At 41.3% G+C, this 16242-nt stretch overlaps 2 protein-coding genes across 5 annotated transcripts in view; both read right to left on the reverse strand.

Annotated features, from left to right (window-relative positions):
* Positions 1-507: 507 nt before the first annotated feature.
* Positions 508-10771, reverse strand: PSMG1 (proteasome assembly chaperone 1). 4 transcript variants are annotated; one of them, XM_072969281.1, is made up of 8 exons: positions 10583-10765; positions 9316-9422; positions 8198-8349; positions 6392-6454; positions 4226-4424; positions 3035-3171; positions 1525-1677; positions 508-718 (listed from the first exon to the last, which is right to left on the reverse strand). In XM_072969281.1, exons 1-8 carry the CDS (start codon positions 10711-10713, stop codon positions 644-646), a joined length of 1017 nt encoding a protein of 338 aa, XP_072825382.1. In that variant the 5' UTR covers positions 10714-10765; the 3' UTR covers positions 508-643. The 4 variants fall into 4 exon arrangements, with proteins under 4 accessions (XP_072825382.1, XP_072825404.1, XP_006205028.1 ...); XM_072969303.1 differs by lacking the exon at positions 10583-10765 and adding an exon at positions 10328-10416; XM_006204966.4 differs by lacking the exon at positions 1525-1677 and having other exon boundaries at positions 10583-10771.
* Positions 10772-12585: 1814 nt separating this feature from the next.
* Positions 12586-16242, reverse strand: part of BRWD1 (bromodomain and WD repeat domain containing 1) — a 107246-nt gene continuing 103589 nt past the window's right edge. Inside the window, exon 42 of the mRNA XM_031685080.2 lies at positions 12586-14582. Within this exon, the coding sequence (XP_031540940.2) occupies positions 14191-14582 (392 nt within the window). The 3' untranslated portion in view covers positions 12586-14190. The remainder of the gene's footprint in view (positions 14583-16242) is intronic.

Consider the following 16242-nt stretch of genomic DNA (forward strand, 5'->3'; position numbering starts at 1 on the left):
GAAAACAAGCTTATGGTTACCAGGGTGGGGGGGAAAGGCGTGGAAAGGGATAAATTGGGAGCTTGAGATTTGCACATACTAACTACTATATATAAAGAAGATTAACAAGAATTTATTACTACATAGCACAGGGAACTGTATTCAATATCTTGTAGTAACTTGATGAAAAAGAATATGAAAAGGAATATATGTATGTGTATGTATGACTGAAACATTATGCAGTGCATCAGAAATTGACACAGAACTGTAAACTGACTATACTTTAATTAAAATAAAGATTTAAAAAAAAGAATCACCCATAGATCATCAACTTTCACAAACCACACAGAATTTTTGCACTCAAGTATATATTCTGACATATTAATAAACCTGTTGGTATCTGTAGCTTTTTAGCAATTTAACTATATTACCTTAAAATATTCAAACAAAACAATACTCCCACCTAGTGGATAAAAAAATGGCTTATTTCAGTTGTGAACAGTACCACCATAAAAAAGGAACTAAAACTACAAGGAATTTAAGGTAAGTTTATTGTTTTTCACTCCCTCAAAATACTTCCCTGAAAAAAGTAACCTACAAAACACTGCACGCTGCTCCCCTTAAACGAATGGATGGGTGATATACTACAAAACAATCTTCAGAATCATGTGTAAATGTTACTCTGAATCTCATTTGTCGTCATCAATTTCTTCAGTATCTCTGTGCTCTGGGGAATATTCTGGAAGGAGAGAAAAAAGCTGTTGATATATTAAGGTTGGGAACTCAGTTAGAAGCAATGAACACAGGCCAGTCCCTACGCTATCGAGACATAAGCAAAGAAGTGCAGCCAGCAGAACCAGTCGGCCTCTCAGCTCCGTGCTCAAGAGGCACAACATCCAAGCGAGCCGTCCCCCGGTCCAAGCGCTGCCCGAACGGATGGGACCCCAGGGCCTCCCCAGGGGTCTAAGGGCCTTAGAGGGACATGACGCGCCACTCTGCGCACCCCTCCCACGTGAGCTCACTTCCCTCTGCACCCCACTCCCACCCACACTCACGCCGCTCTCCCCAAGCGCCCGGAACGTGCCCACTTCATGCTCGCGTTGCCTCCCTCTGCACAGCCCTACCCACTAGGAGCCCCTATCTGCCAAGTGTAGCTGAACGGCCACCTTCCCGGGAGCCTCTCCTTGGGTTAACCTCGGCCCCTGCTCCCCCTGACCCTGGCTGGCGCCACGGCCACCCGCGCCAACTCCAGGCTATGGCCCACGGGACACTGTGGGTCCACATAGCAGGCGCTTGAGAGAACTCCACATGGTTACCCAAACAACACTTTCAATGGACAGAAACTACGTAGTGACCCAGGAGGACGGTACTTGGTCACTAGGAAAACAGCACTCTTCCAACCCTGCCCGCAAATCATCATGTTCAGAGCAAGAAATGGAAACGTTAAAGAAAGTTATTTAAATTTTCCCTTTAAAGAATGTTTCTGAACACTGAAAGCTGACTTAAACTCTACAGGACAGACGATTTAGGAGACTCGGAACAAACCCACGTGTTCCCGGAGCGCCCAGGCCCCGAGTACCGCTGACACGAGCGGAACCTTCCAGCACCTTCACCGCCAGCGTGTTTCCCGCAGACGGCTCTGCTGCACCACTTCCCCAAGGCCTTCGCTGCGCACAACTGACTGGCTGCCAGGCAATTCTGCCATAAAAGATGAAACAGCCGGTTGACAGTTTGGTTTCATTGCTCCACTGACGCAGCACTCCCACCTTGACGTCACATGAATCTGAGCCCTCCTGGTGGTGTCCACAATGACAGCAGGCCTGGCGTCTTAAAACAGTGGTTCATAACAACTATGTCCATAGACTTGATACAAAATACCGCGCTAAAACTTACTGGAAATGCAAAGCAAGACAGTATGAAGCCAGACCGCATACTCCACCAGAAAATGACTGCCTATCAGTTTACAAATCTGTCAGTAATTTTAAAGTGCAGAGTTAAGCCCTCGCTTCCCAGAGAATTTCAGAATGTCCACTGACGCACACGTGACAGCAGGCCAAGAACAACGAGGTACATACGGTAAATTTCACAAGGCAATGATACGACCCTCAGTTACAAATACGCACCCCAGGATGGAAACTGATCCCGCACTTAAGGAAGAAATTTCAGCGAAAAAGAAAGAGCGCAACTCCAAAAGAAGAGCAGAAACAACCAGCCAATATATCTACGTATATACATGATCAACTCGGAATTCAAGCGCTTAGGCACAATCCACAAAATAAAACCGGTTGTTTGCACAGTACTGCCATAAATCTATGCACATTTAAATGTATTCAAATATTTAGTATTCTGTAATAAAATCTTTTTAATTTTGTTATTCATTCCTTTTGTTTCACTATGTCCTTTTTAATGTCCCTCTTATTTTTCGTTATTTTATCTTTTAAGGCAAAACTGTCTTTTAGACATTTAGTTATACAGTGAAAGTGTTTTTAATTTTGTTATTCATTTCTCATTATGTTCTTTTCAATGTCCCTCTTTTATTTTTTATTTTATTATTCACAGCAAAATTGCCTCATGGCCAATTAGTTATGTGACAAAAACATCTGCAGTGATTCTTCTGGGGAAGGAGCCCACAGATACAAACAAACTGAGAGCAGGGGACAGGCTTATCTTGTCTTCACACATCTAGTGCCATGCAAAATTAAGTGAATAAACACGAAGGTAATCTGACGCACACTGTGCTCAAAAATGCCTTCCCAAAAATTACACCTTCCAAATCAATCAGTTACAGAAACTTCTTGAACAGTGAAACCACCTTTCAACACAGACATCTGGGATTTACAGCACTGCTCTATCCTGACAAGACATGAACAAAACATTCTCCAAGTTACAGAAGTGTGTCTGAAAGAAGGGGTGACAATCAAACTGCCAGACCTTTATTTAGAGAAAAAAGGTGCTCCACAGGCTGCTTAGGTTTTACACGCACACCACACGTTCATGTTTGTTACTGAGTTCACTATAATAACTCAGCTATTGAGTCAGTGAGATAAATCCTTACCTTAACCAAACCTCTCAGGCTTCTGGATGAAAGTACAGGCTTAAAGGCTTCCACTGTAATCAAGTCTAACTTCATCACATCAGTGTAACACAGGTACAGCACTGCAGGGATCTTCCATACTTGACAATAACTCAGAACTATGAATGTACAAGAGAAAAAATCACTTACATTTTCTGTTGCGTGATTTTAAAATTAAACACCTCTAAATCATAAAGGTTGCTTTTAAAAATAATTGTCTCTGTTGTCTCTCTTACAGCATTTAGTGCCATTTTGAACCAATTATAATGCATATTTTCTTTCAAAGCCAATTTATTTTCCTAAGTAATCTCTTGCTTCTGCAAGTATTATGTTTATTTTGCATTTCCTGAACATACTGCAGAGACACATTTATGTTAGCTACAGGATTAAAATTTTGTGGACTAAAGTAAAGTAAGTAATAAAGATATAATGTATAATGTAAAATATTTAGCCACTTACTCTGGTAAACTTAACATTTAAAATTAAAAAAAACTTTTACTTATTAATAACAATGAATTCTAAAACAATTTTTTTTAATTCTTAATAAAAACAAAACAATGAATTCTTTATGATAACACATTAACCACCGAAAAGTGACAATCATAATTTGATATGATGTCAGGGTATAACTGGTAACAGGAATTAAAAATAAACTATTAAAGCAGCCACCACAATTCCCGGGGGGTGGGAGGGGGTGGGCACAGCTCAGTGGTGGAGCGCACGCATAGCATCTACAAGGTCCTGGGTTCAATCCCCAGTCCCTCCATCAAAAAATAAAATAAATTACTTTTTTAAAAAGCAACTACCACAATTCAGTATTTGAAACTTCTATTTTGACAATTAAAACACTCTTTACCAACTTTTCATATACAGTAATTTACGTCTAACACTGGCTTGCATGATGAGTTATCAGAGGCCAAAAAGAAACAGCAACTCTGAAGCTCTGAAGAGTTAATAACTCTTAGCTGCTCTCACATGAGAACTGTTTGGAAAGTTTTAAGACTCAAACCAAACAAAAAGTCCAGCAACTACAGATGCTGAGGATTACCAGCAATACATTGGTATCAACCATCATTAACAAACTAGCTCAGAAAGATCTCCACCACTCAAAGAAAGAACTAAAAACAAAGCAAGAACAAGACGTCATGTACATGTTGCGAACTGTGACACCACCTGCAGCAGGAAGGTCATGCACAATATTCGGTTGTTCTAGCAGTGAACAGCACAGCGGCTCTCGGAAATTCTGTGTTTTTAGGGCTTTCAGGAAAGGAGTGTGAAGGCTGCTAGTCGATTCTGCAGTTTTATAGTCAGTAACGTGTCGACACGTGAGAACAGTTACTTGCATATTCTTCCTTGAACATGAGCCAAAAACCTAATACAAAATTGATTGCAAGTTAAAATACACACGTAATTTTGTCCTGGAATAGAAACATCCCTCCAATTGTTTACTTAACATCACTCACAGGATACACATGCCTCACAGGGGTGGAAGTGCCCACAGAGAAACAGAACCCACACTTTGCCACCCCCTCACTTGGGTTTGATCTTAATTCTGTTACCTTCCGGTTGGGTGACCTTCTCCCAGTCACTGTCCTCATCTATGAACTAAGGACAGACCACCTGCCTGAGGGAGTGTGACCTGCAGTTAAGGAAGTCAGGAGCAAAGACGGCAGAGCAGCTGTGACAGCAACCAGGGATGCCACCCACAGGCAAGCCGGTCACTCAGCCATGAGCACCTGTTAATGCGCGCCCTCACCTCCCACCAATGACAGCTGCAAATGATTCTTTCCATTTTGTTCTGGTTTGTTTCCTTTCTGAGAGCGCTACTTGCAATCAGTATTGAGAACAGTGTTACAGTGAATGGAAGTGACACCCACTCTTTATTGGATGTAGTGACGTGATTAAGATCTCTTTTAACAGATACCTCTAAGAACCCTAATTTAGACTAGTGTTGTATCAGCAACAGAAAGTGTCCCCCTTTCTCTAATGCATGTATTGATGGGCCCGAGAACACTGTACTAAAGATGTTGCTAAGACCATCTCTTGCAAGCTGCATTCATAACAGTGTTGTATCAGCGCAAATGATTCTTAAATACATTTTAAGTTTATTTCAATTGTAGGCCAAGTTTCAAGCACTCGAGGCCTCAATGTCCTCCTAAGCTGGTATGTCATGGATATCTGAGGACGCTTCCAGCTTTTAAAATCTACGGTGACGTGAAAAAAAGCAGCCATCTTTTAAGGAAAAAAGGAATAGATTTTAGGTCACTGCGCCTTGTTTGAAAATATTTTATGAAGAGAAGAAAATGGCAGGGAACAGAAAATTTTATATTATGTATCATAAATGATTTATAAGGCTACTTTCATTATGCTGCAGTTCTGCAAATAAACACAAAACTTAACAACATACACATTTACCAGCAGGTGCGTCCTAAGAGATACAACATCACTCACAAGGCCTGATTTACCATCCTCCCTAAAACACTTACAGTCTGAAGCCACAACATTTGACAATTCTGTTCAACTGTGTGCGATTATCAGGATTATGTGGCTGACATTAACCAAACAGCAGAGGGCCCCAAAGAGTATTATCTCCAGGGAAAAAATCTAAAAATTTTTGTTTTGGAAATGGATAATTTTAAATTTTTTCAAGTCAGGAGGAGAAAAGCTGTTCCATACTACAAAAATAATAAAACATTCTACATTCGCAGTGCAAATTAAAACAACAGCTGCCTACCCTTCTGAGATCTGCTGAAAGCTACAGACTTTCTAGAAAAATACACACATAAAATCACACAAACTACCATCAGAAGGTTCACAGGTCTTATTAAACAATTCCTCATTTAATATAATGCATTTAATAACTTTTACTAAATGTTTCTAAGAATACCAGTCTAGTTTCAAACAGGTGTACACCAAATTCCTATTGCTTAGGGACTTAATTGTAGTATCTATCTACAAAACACGTTTCTATGGCTGAAGCATTATGCTGTACACTACAAACTGACACAACATTGTAAACTGACTACACTTCCATAAAAATATATATATATATAAAAAGCCTGTTTCATGTGGATAATTTCAAACAAAATAATAAGGGAAAAATCCAACTGTTTTATGTTTCTATGACCCACAACCTTCAGCACATTCTGATTACATCTGCCAAATGAGTCCTTTTATTCTTTGTATCCTGTGACAAATGCCCACAGTATTTTTAAGGGAAAAAGCAAGTACTTCCTCCACTTCAGTATCTGGCTACGTAGGTTTAAGTGTAAAGACAATGAACCCTGTAAGGTGGCAGCCCCTGCAGTCTCACCAGCCACCAGGCTTCGTCTCTCTTACCTTTTCCAGCCACTGAAACTGCTGATCTTCAGCGACGTAGCAGCTGCACTGACAGAGCAAAACCTGCAAATCATATCCCAAGTTCTTCATCAGGTCAAATAAATGTTACACACGCTCCATACTGTCATCACATACGTATCATGTGAATCCTAATATAATCTTTGGATAACACTTGTTTTGCTTTATTTGCTATTGGCTTATTTATTTTCCTTTGAAATTTAAAATTTAAGAATCAAGCCACTACTTGTGATTAGCATCAGAATAAAGTGCACACTGAGAGCAACCACGAGGGCCGGCACTGGAGACTCTGAAGATAGCAGCAGTGAATAGTACCAGAATCCTCTTCATAAAACAGACAGTACCAGTCCTGCTGCTCTTCTTGGGGTCACACACTGTGCAGACCGAACTCAGAAAGCATTACAAAAACATGAGGTGCTGTCAGAGAAACGAAAGCAGCCTGACAGCACCTCAGCCCAAGCAATGTCCTAAAACAGTGCTGATGTCTGTGAAGATGGTATTTTAGAAACCAAGTTTCAGGCCATATGCTCGAAGTTAAAAAACTTGCAATGCCACATTGCCATCAAAGGATGAGATTCCTGATTATTAATGCTCATGGGATGTTATTATCCAGAGAAGTCAACCATGCCTTCCACTAAAATATTGCCAGAAACACTAACACTTAACAACACAAAGGAAGCACAAGAGGGAAAAAAGGGGCCCAGGGACAGGGGAGAAGACTGGATATACAGTCAGCTACACACATGGGTTCTGAACAAGCAAGAGACACCTAACCAATCAATGGTATAACTAAACGCAGTAACAGAAGCTTCTCCTACTTGACCTTCACAGTCTATTCTAGAGTGAACACTTTCCATTAAGGATCAGATAAAGAACATGCTTAGCTTCCTTACTATTTATTTCCTACAATACTGGATGTTTACAAAAATCTTTACGTAAACTTCAGTAACTTTAGATCACATGTTACAGGAACAAACTGTAAATCTTATGAAAGCAAGTTTTGCAGTTCCCAAGGCTAACATTCGGTCCTTACTGTTTGAGATAAGCAACATTATAAGATCAGGGGACAACTGACTTCTTCCCTTGTGCGAGCCCTGCCCCTGGCCCCTGACCCGGCGTTCAGCACCTGTGACGGGTGCTCTGTCAGACACGCAGATGTGGAGACATACATCACCCGCCTGGTTACCTCACCTGCCTGACCTGCCTCCCAAACTGCCCCAAGATGCTACTTTCCCTGAAGGGACCCAAGGTTAAGATTAGGAAAATGTGATCCAGTGAAACCGCTCAGCACCAGCTACCGAGTACCTTTTATAACTTAAAAAATCCAGATGGATCAGGTTAGGGTAAAAAGCTGACGTCAACAGAACTATATATAGAATGCAGAAGGCACTCATTTCGTTCAGTATTAACTGAGTTTCTAGGATGTCCCAGGCAATTGGTTAAATCCTGGGAAAACAGCCACAAAGCAGGACTCCCTGCTTCTACAGTGCGAACGCGCTTAAAGTTGCCAGCTTAAATAATTTTTTGAACAAGGGCAAGGTTTAGATATCTAATGTTTATGGTTTCTTTCTAAAAAATTTATCTCACAATTTCCTCAGAAGTTTACCAACACACTGTATAAGTCACATTAATATTTATACAAACAAAAAAGTGGGGTTACTACCACTGCCTACAGGCAGAAGTCCTCAGCCCAAAAGCAGACACAAAGGAACGAGGACTTCACGTGAACAGTACATAAATGATGCCTAGGTAACTACCACATGAACATACAAGTTAGGTCCCACATACCGAGGGATTCGATTTTAGATGATAAAACACACAAAAAGCTTCTGTTGGGGACAGATGTATAGTATCCGTTGTCCTACACCATTCGTTCCAGAGTTTAGCACAACCAACTTCTTCCCAGACTCCTGAGTTCATGACAAATGATGACACAAATGCTGTGAAAAATAATTCACATAAGTTAGTGTTTGGTTCCACAAGTGGCAATTTCTATTCACTAAAAAATAATTCCAAGTTATTCTAGAATCTTAAGAGTTAAAAGAGCCACTCAAGACCATCAGCCTTACACCACCATCCTACAGAAAAGGAAACTGACGTCTCACAAAGGTAAAGGCCCTGCCCTGAGTACAGACAAGATTGGAACCAGGAACTGAGAAGACAGTTTTACGGACAGACTTGACCATAATCTCACCATGTAACACTCTTCTGGAAAACATCAGGCCAGGAGAACTTTATGTAAATGAGTCAGCAGTCACTTAGCACACACCAGCACTAGGGATGCCTCCCAGGGCAATAAATCTCAACCGGAGTTCTGCAAGGCTCTCCTCTGAGCCCGCGAACCCCCCAAAATTACACAGGTTTGTGTCCTTGTACCTGTGTGTGTGTGCTGTTGTAGCTGAACTCTTCACCCTTCCGACTTTAACCTATTAAATGCATTCATGCACCTAAAGATCTCAGAGATTAAGTACTGAAAAATGTAGCCATAATAATTGTTATTTTTAGAGTTCTCATTATGTTCTCAAAGGAACCTGTTAGTTCAAAAACATTCAAGAGCCGCTGCTACCAGGGAGCCGTGTGCACATGCCTCCTCTGTCCCTCCCAGGCAAAACAGGCAGAGAAGCATAAGGAAACCTGGACACTGGAAACAGTGCGTTCTTGAGTTTGTAAGTTCCTGAAGCCAAGAACATTCCCTTTAAATCTTATTTTTCAAGTTAACCAAAAAAAAAAAAAAAAAAAAAACAGGGCCACATGAGCAGGGACAGATTTCAGTCAGATACAGTTACTCAGCTATGACTTTTTCTGCAAAGGTAACAGACATTTGAAATCTTTTATGATGGAGTACATAAGTAACTTCAGATTTTGCTCTTTCAACAAAATGTGTAATCAAAACCATTTCCACTTACCTACTGCATTATTTCCTATAGCAATTATAAACTTGGAGCAAGGATATTTTTCCAGCAGAGAAACTTCCAAAGATGTTTTTGTTTGTCTTCGAAGGAGCCGCACCTCCCTAACACAAGAAACAAAAGACATATCTAAAGCAATTTAAACATACTTAGTAACTTATTATGACAAAGAGGATACTGTATGTGTGATTTTGTAGTAAGTAAAATGCAAACTTTAATTTTATAAAGAACATAATTATAATCCTAAGGAGCTAATGGATTCAGTCAACGGCGACTAACAGGTAAAAGCATCCGATGCAAAGTTCATGAGGAACTGGACCGGAGGGACCAGGCTGTCCAGCTGACCCGCCGATCAATGCATCCCAGCAGCCCTAGAAGTAGAACGACCGGGCATAGCGTGCATTAACAAACAGCAAGCACCATCTCCGAGGCACTGCTGCCAGCAACACCCTGACCAAGGCTCTAGAAGGAACTTCCCTTTACAGGAAAGGCAGGTGATGGACACACGTCTGCACAAATGACGCCAAGAGGAGGCGAGCAGACCAATCTAGAGCCGGCGTGGGACACCCTACAGGACAATCAGTCTCTCGGCAGGGGTGAAAAACGAGGGGGGCTGCCCTAAGTGAAAGTAAGCTAGAGACAAAATGTGGGCCTTGGCAGGATTCTGATTTACAGAAACCCACTGCAAAATGCCGTGTCTGAGACAACTGGATAAACCTGATCACGGACTGGCTACTAAATAGCATCCCCAAAGTATTATTGTGTCGGGGTGGTGACAGCATTCGTAAGAAAAGTCCTGTATCGTCCGAGACGCAGTCTGAAAACTGCAGGGGTGAAAGGCCACGGCGACTGGGGCTCTTATCTCAGGGGTGGTGGGAGATAAAATGTGGCAAAAGCCTCATAACTGTTGAATTCACGTGACTGGATGGGGCGAAACTGTTATTTTACTACTTTCTCCAATTTCTGTGTTTGGAAATAGTACTTAAAAAAAAAAAACCTATCTATCCACCTGCTACTGACAGAGAACGTTAACTGACGTGCGGGGCGGGGAACGAAGTTTCAAGAGTCGTTTGATGTCCAAGAGCCAGACAGGCGAACCCGCGCACCGAGAGACGCACCGCGCCCGCAGGGAGCGAGCGGCACCCACGCGGCACGAAGGGAGAAGCCGCCCCTCCGCCGAGCCCGCCGCCGCCTCCACGCCCGGGGCCGGTTCCGCCGGGGCAGAGCGCGGCCGCCAACCGCGCCGCCGCGCCCGGGACCTCACCTCTTCCGCGCCAGCTGCCGCCGGACCTCCCTGTCTTCAGGCGTCTCCCGCCTCCCCTCCTCGTCCTCCTCCTCGTCCTCGGTCCCGGCTCGGCACGGCGCCCGCACCACCTCCCCGAAGAACGTGGCCATCACCTCCCTCACCCTCTCCTGCTAACGCGGCGCCACAGGATGCGCATGCGCCTTGCGCACGCGCCCCTGAAGGCCGCCGGGCACACCCCCGCACGCCACGCCCCTAAGCAACGCCACGCCCCTACGTCCCGCGCATGCGCCCAGGGCAAACCCAGTCTTTTTTTCCGCCCCGCAGTGAGGCCACCGAGAAATCGGGTGACTCCGGGCTAGAGAAGCAAGATCCGAGAGGCGGGCCGGGGGTGGGGGTTGGGAGGGGTGCGGGCAGGGGGCGGGGCCTCCTGTCCTGGCAGGTAACGGACTTGCGGAGAGGAGGTGTTCGGCCGCCGCGGCCCCTGCCTGACGCTGCAGGAAGAGGCCAGCCCGGTTGCCTTTCCTTTCTTAACTCCGTCTCCGTTTTGTTCTCTGTTAGGAGTGACAGGGTGAGCTTTGGTTTATTAAGCACCCGGCTCCAAACTGCGACCGCCCCCAGGTAGGTGCCGGCTCCCGGGCCCGGCGCGTCCTCGGGACAGTGGACAGAGTGCGGGTGATAGGGCAGGAAGAAATACATTGCTTCGTGATGCTGTAAAAATGAGCCTTTACTCTGGCAATAGGAATTCATGTTTCAAAAGTTGATGATTGTCAAGCTGATCTAAAAGATTTCATGAGAATGCAAAAATAGTTGCTGCTTTTTTAAAACCTGGCCATTTCTAGTACAAAATCTGCTTTCTCTTTAAATAGCCTCTCAGTAATAAGCAAAGTATGTAATGGTTTTTGAATTGGTTCTCATCTTTCAAATTTGCTGGAAGACAAAGTTAACGGAGCACTAATCCAAGCAGGAGAGGAAAAGGGACACTGTAACATAGTTTAAATGAAAATATCGAATATTGCAACAAAAAAAGTGTATTTACCTAGATTTAGTTGTGCTGAAACTAGAGGGCATTGCTTACATTCTGGAACCCTATCAATAGTCACAAAGTTAAGTACTGATTTAGGACTGAGGAAGCCTCGAGATAAAAAAAATCTCAGAAATCTGTTGCTGGAAACATCTTGTTTTAAGGTGTGGGTAAACAATAATCAACAAATGCATTTACATAAAATTAGTATTTAGCAACTTTACGCATTACTGCAAAATAATATATTGGGTTCTGAAGCAAAATTTGAACATTTAAGGATAAACAATACGACCAATTGACCAAATAAGACTATAGCAGTAAGAGCTTAGGAAACTTTGGGTATAGCTAGTGAGCTAGGAATAAACGAGATTACCAGTGCAATATTTTAAAACTGCGTTAAGACGCCTGGATTTATAGAATGACAATTGCATAATAAAAGTTTGGGTATCACTTTGTCTTAGTCCTTTTGTTGAATAAAATAACTTCATTTTTACCAGGAAGATCCTCAATTTGATTTCAGTTACATTATGAAGAAATCATTTCTGTAAAGCCAATTAAAATTATAAATAGGGTAATAATAGTACATTTGGCCATGATTAAAATTCTGCATACATTTCAGTTTTACAAGAATGTTAAGTCTTAAACAAATGCTTATTTCATGTTGTTACAATAAAATTAGGCCAAGCACTTAAAAATAGGCAAGTATATGTTCAAATTAAATACTAAATCAGAAAAAGGATTCCACTATGAAAGAAGGCTGATGATACTATCTCAAGTACTGACAGAAATTAACCCCAAATGAAATCAAAATGAAATCTTCATGACACTGAAACTGTCAAAAATTTTGCATAAAATACTCTTGAGATTTTAACATTTTCATTTTATGGCATTTGTTGAGGACATAACATACCCAATAAGAAGTTTCTATGAAATTGAGTGTAAAGATGGGACTGGAAATAGGTTTAAACACTTTGTTAAAGATCAGAAATCAAACCCCATGCACCTAAAAATATTAGCAGTTTATTAGGAATTCTTCCCTTTCTCATCTGTACTAGTAACAAGATACTAGTATCAGTATTTCAGACGAAAACAGACTATAAACAGAGCAAAGAACAGACTCCATAGGATAGAAATATTCTGGCTTATGCTAAGAAAAAGAAAACAAAAAGCCTTTTTTAAGCAGACATGCAACCACAAACAAATTTCTCAAGTAATCAAGACACTTGGTTGAGCTGTAAACCAAAAAATATGCATTACATTAGTCTTTTGACGAAAAAGGAAAAGAAACCCTTAGGTTTCTGTTTTACTTTTTCAGATTTACACATGCAAATCATATATTAATATTCACAGATTTTTTTAATGGGAAAAAACTAGCTTATAACAATTCATTTTTCCAATAGTTACTATGTTAAAAAGATTTGACAGTGCGTTCATTTAATCTGGTGATTTTCATTTCAACAAATACCCATTAACAACAAATTAAATCTCATTGCAAAGAAATTCTTTATAGTATCAAGACCAGATATTCTAATCCTAGTGAAGGCCACAATGAAAAAGCCCAGACATGCTGCCATTAAAGTTTGTTGTGATGAGATTGTAATAAATTTTCTCAAAGTATTCACAAAGTTCTAACTTTTTAAGGTGCTGAAGAGAAACATAAGATTTGACTATCATCTAAAAATATGACTGTTTTGATCTTACTCTATACTTTTTATTTTCTAACTGATTAAAACTAAGACCTGCCTCATACTGAGGCACATTTTGGCATCTTTGTAAATGCTGCTACGTGAAAGTAAAAATGAGAAAAAGAAGTTGATAGTCACATTCATAGCTTTCATAGAAAAATATATATTCCCTGAATTAGTCATATCAAGTGGTCATCATTCAGTATGAATTCCAATATTATAAACAAAATAAGACATTAATGGATTTTTTTCTATTTCCAGCACTCTATCTCAGAACTCATTTATCAATATCCCCGTCTTTGAATCCCCGGTCCTTCTAGTTTAAGTGGTTTTTGACTTTTGGGGTTGTGAATTATAGGGACTGGATCTTGTTAAAGTATTTGCTTCACTCAAAAGATATACTCTATGGCACTTCCTCTTGAAATGTGCCTAATTTTTTTTCCCTTTTATTTCAGTAAGGACACCCATAGTCATGGTGACCTGAATTTTTATACTTTAATGCAGAACCCTGAAAATTAGCATCAGGTTGATGTTTTGAAATGTTTTCAGTCCTTGAAGTTTTCGCTACAGACCCTGTACACTTCCCATTATTTTCTTCCTCTAAGGAATCAAGAGATTTCTTCACAGCCCTTCCTTTCTGAAAAGGAATAATCTCAGGACAGGCCATTTCTCTTTCCTTTGTGCCTCTGCAACTACAGGCTCCGCAATCTAGTTCCACCTCACAGTTGTCTGTAGGGTGTGTCTGTACAGGGCTGACTAAGAGGACACTGTCCTCCCACTTGGACCCACTGGGTTATGGCTTTTAGAAAATTCCTCAAAAGGTGCCAACAAGGGATTAATGTTAGAGCTAGGAGCAGAATGCAACTGCTGGTTTATTGTGGCCCCTGATTCTCAATTCCACTTCTACATTTTCATAGTCACTACTGTGCTTTTTCTTTCCAGGATCTGAACCGCCTTAAAAAGGGCATTTTTGTATTAATATCTTCTAGCTCCTTTTCACTTTCAGAATTTACGGTTGTATCATCCTCTTTATAAACATTCAGTAATCTTTTCTTAGCCGCAGCAGAAGCATTTCGATGGGGCAGTTTTCTGCTACTCTTCCTAATCCAGACATTTTCTGGTCCTGAAATCGTTTCCTTTAGATTACTCATTATCTTTATTTTATTTGCAGCAACAGTAGCACATCTGCGGGGAACTTTCTCAGGTACCATTTTTGCTTTCAGAGTTTCACTAGGCATTTGCACTGCATCCTTCTGATTATGCATACATGTTCTCATTTGTGTATTGGGTTCTCTGTCTCTAGGAACAGATTCTGAAAAATGAGTGAAAGTTCATGTAAATGCCAAAACCTTGTAACACAAGATTTTACTACTTACATTCCTCAACAATACATTCCTCAACAATACATTCCTACTCACGATGCTAAATAAAAAACAAAGACATAAGTGATCATCAGTGATACTACACGTTTTGACATTGATATAAGCTTCCATTTCCTTGTCTACAAAAGGAAGTCTTGGGTGGAAGCTAGGGTCCCTCGCACTGCACATACTTTACCATCTGTAAGGATAACTGTCACTTACAGCAGCAGCAGGCTTGTAAGAATATGTTAAGTACCTTCAGTGTCATAAAGCCACTAACCTAAAAGCACTTTTTAAAAATAAAACTATATAGGTTTAAATTTTTTGGTATAATTTCTAATCTATGCTGAACTACTTTAAAATAGTCCATAGGATTTCTGAAATAATTTTCCTAGAACCTAAACAAGAAGGAAACGCCACCATGACTGTGATGCTGCAAAAGCCCCGCCCCAATGGGATCCTTAAGGTTTTCATCCCAACACAAGTACTTCCTTTACTCAAAAAAATTACATGGGTCACTAGTAGATAAAAAGGAATTGTATATTAGTTTTATATAACCGAAATGTGGTTTTAATCCTAGATTCATTTTTTTCAAATTATTTCAGCATTTTATATAACCGAAATTAGACTCTAGTTTCATTGTTACTCAAGTATTTTCTGAGCTAGGTACGTGCTGGGCACAGGGAGGACCAGGCTGATTCCAAAACAAACTACACATGAAAGTGCAGCGGCTGTAAGGAACCAGGAAGTGCGGCGTGCTGTGAGAACATAGTCTAGAAACCCAGCCTAAACTAAGGGGCAAGGACAGCTTGGATGTGTTACTGTAGCTTAGAGCTAGAAACTGTGATGGGATCCACCAGCCAGAAGGTAGGACAAAAAGCATTCTGCCTACAAATCAGAAACAGATTCACACAGTGAACAAACTTACGGTTACCAGGGGGTAAAAGGGGTGGGAAGGGATAAATCAGGAGTTCGAAATTTTCACCTCCTGGGGAGTGGTGGTGGTTTCATAAGTGTGTACATCTATCAAAATTTATCAAACTGTACATCTGAAATATGTGTAGCTTACTGTACAGGAACTGTTCCCCAATAAAGGTGTTTCAAAAAAAAGCAGCGCCCTCCAGACGCAAGTCCTTCCTGTGGGCTGGGGCGATCTGGGCGGGAGGCTTCAGGTGGATCACGCTGGAGGGCTGAGGAGCCACGTGGTGCCGGGCCTACTACTCCACGTCCACCAGCTTAGATGGGCTCAAAACATTTTTATTTTTGCCAGCATCTCAAAGCCAGATTTTCAAATTTCAAATACAAGGTTAATTAGCACTATTCTGGGGCAAAAAGTACTTCTTGATAAAAATGCATCTGAAGTTCATTAGCTCCTTAATGTTAGGCCTCATCTTTTGGCGACCTAGTCTTGCTGCCGTTAACAGTCAAACCATCTAGAACTGTCTGCAGGGCTCACAGATCTGGCTGGGAGGCGAGCTTGCAGGGCCCCGCCTCGGCGTTCCAGCCAGCCAGCCAGCCACTGCAGATGCTGCAGTAACCGCACGGCACCCCGAGGACTCATTTTCACTACACATCATTCTCACAGCTAAGGACTAGAAAATAAAGGTTTTG

The sequence above is a fragment of the Vicugna pacos genome, chromosome 1 (genome assembly GCF_048564905.1).
Source record: "Vicugna pacos chromosome 1, VicPac4, whole genome shotgun sequence".
NCBI classification, from domain to species: Eukaryota; Metazoa; Chordata; class Mammalia; order Artiodactyla; family Camelidae; genus Vicugna; species Vicugna pacos.

What these genes read in the sequence shown, in the direction of transcription:
- PSMG1 (XM_072969281.1), bottom strand. Translation starts at nt 10,713, where the DNA reads ATGGCCACGTTCTTCGGGGAGGTGGTGCGGGCGCCGTGCCGAGCCGGG. An exon ending in TATAGGAAATAATGCAGTAG is followed by an intron (nt 8,350 to 9,315) that starts GTAAGTGGAAAT and finishes TATTTTTCACAG; the next exon opens with CATTTGTGTCATCATTTGTC. An exon ending in ATCTAAAATCGAATCCCTCG is followed by an intron (nt 6,455 to 8,197) that starts GTATGTGGGACC and finishes TATGATTTGCAG; the next exon opens with GTTTTGCTCTGTCAGTGCAG.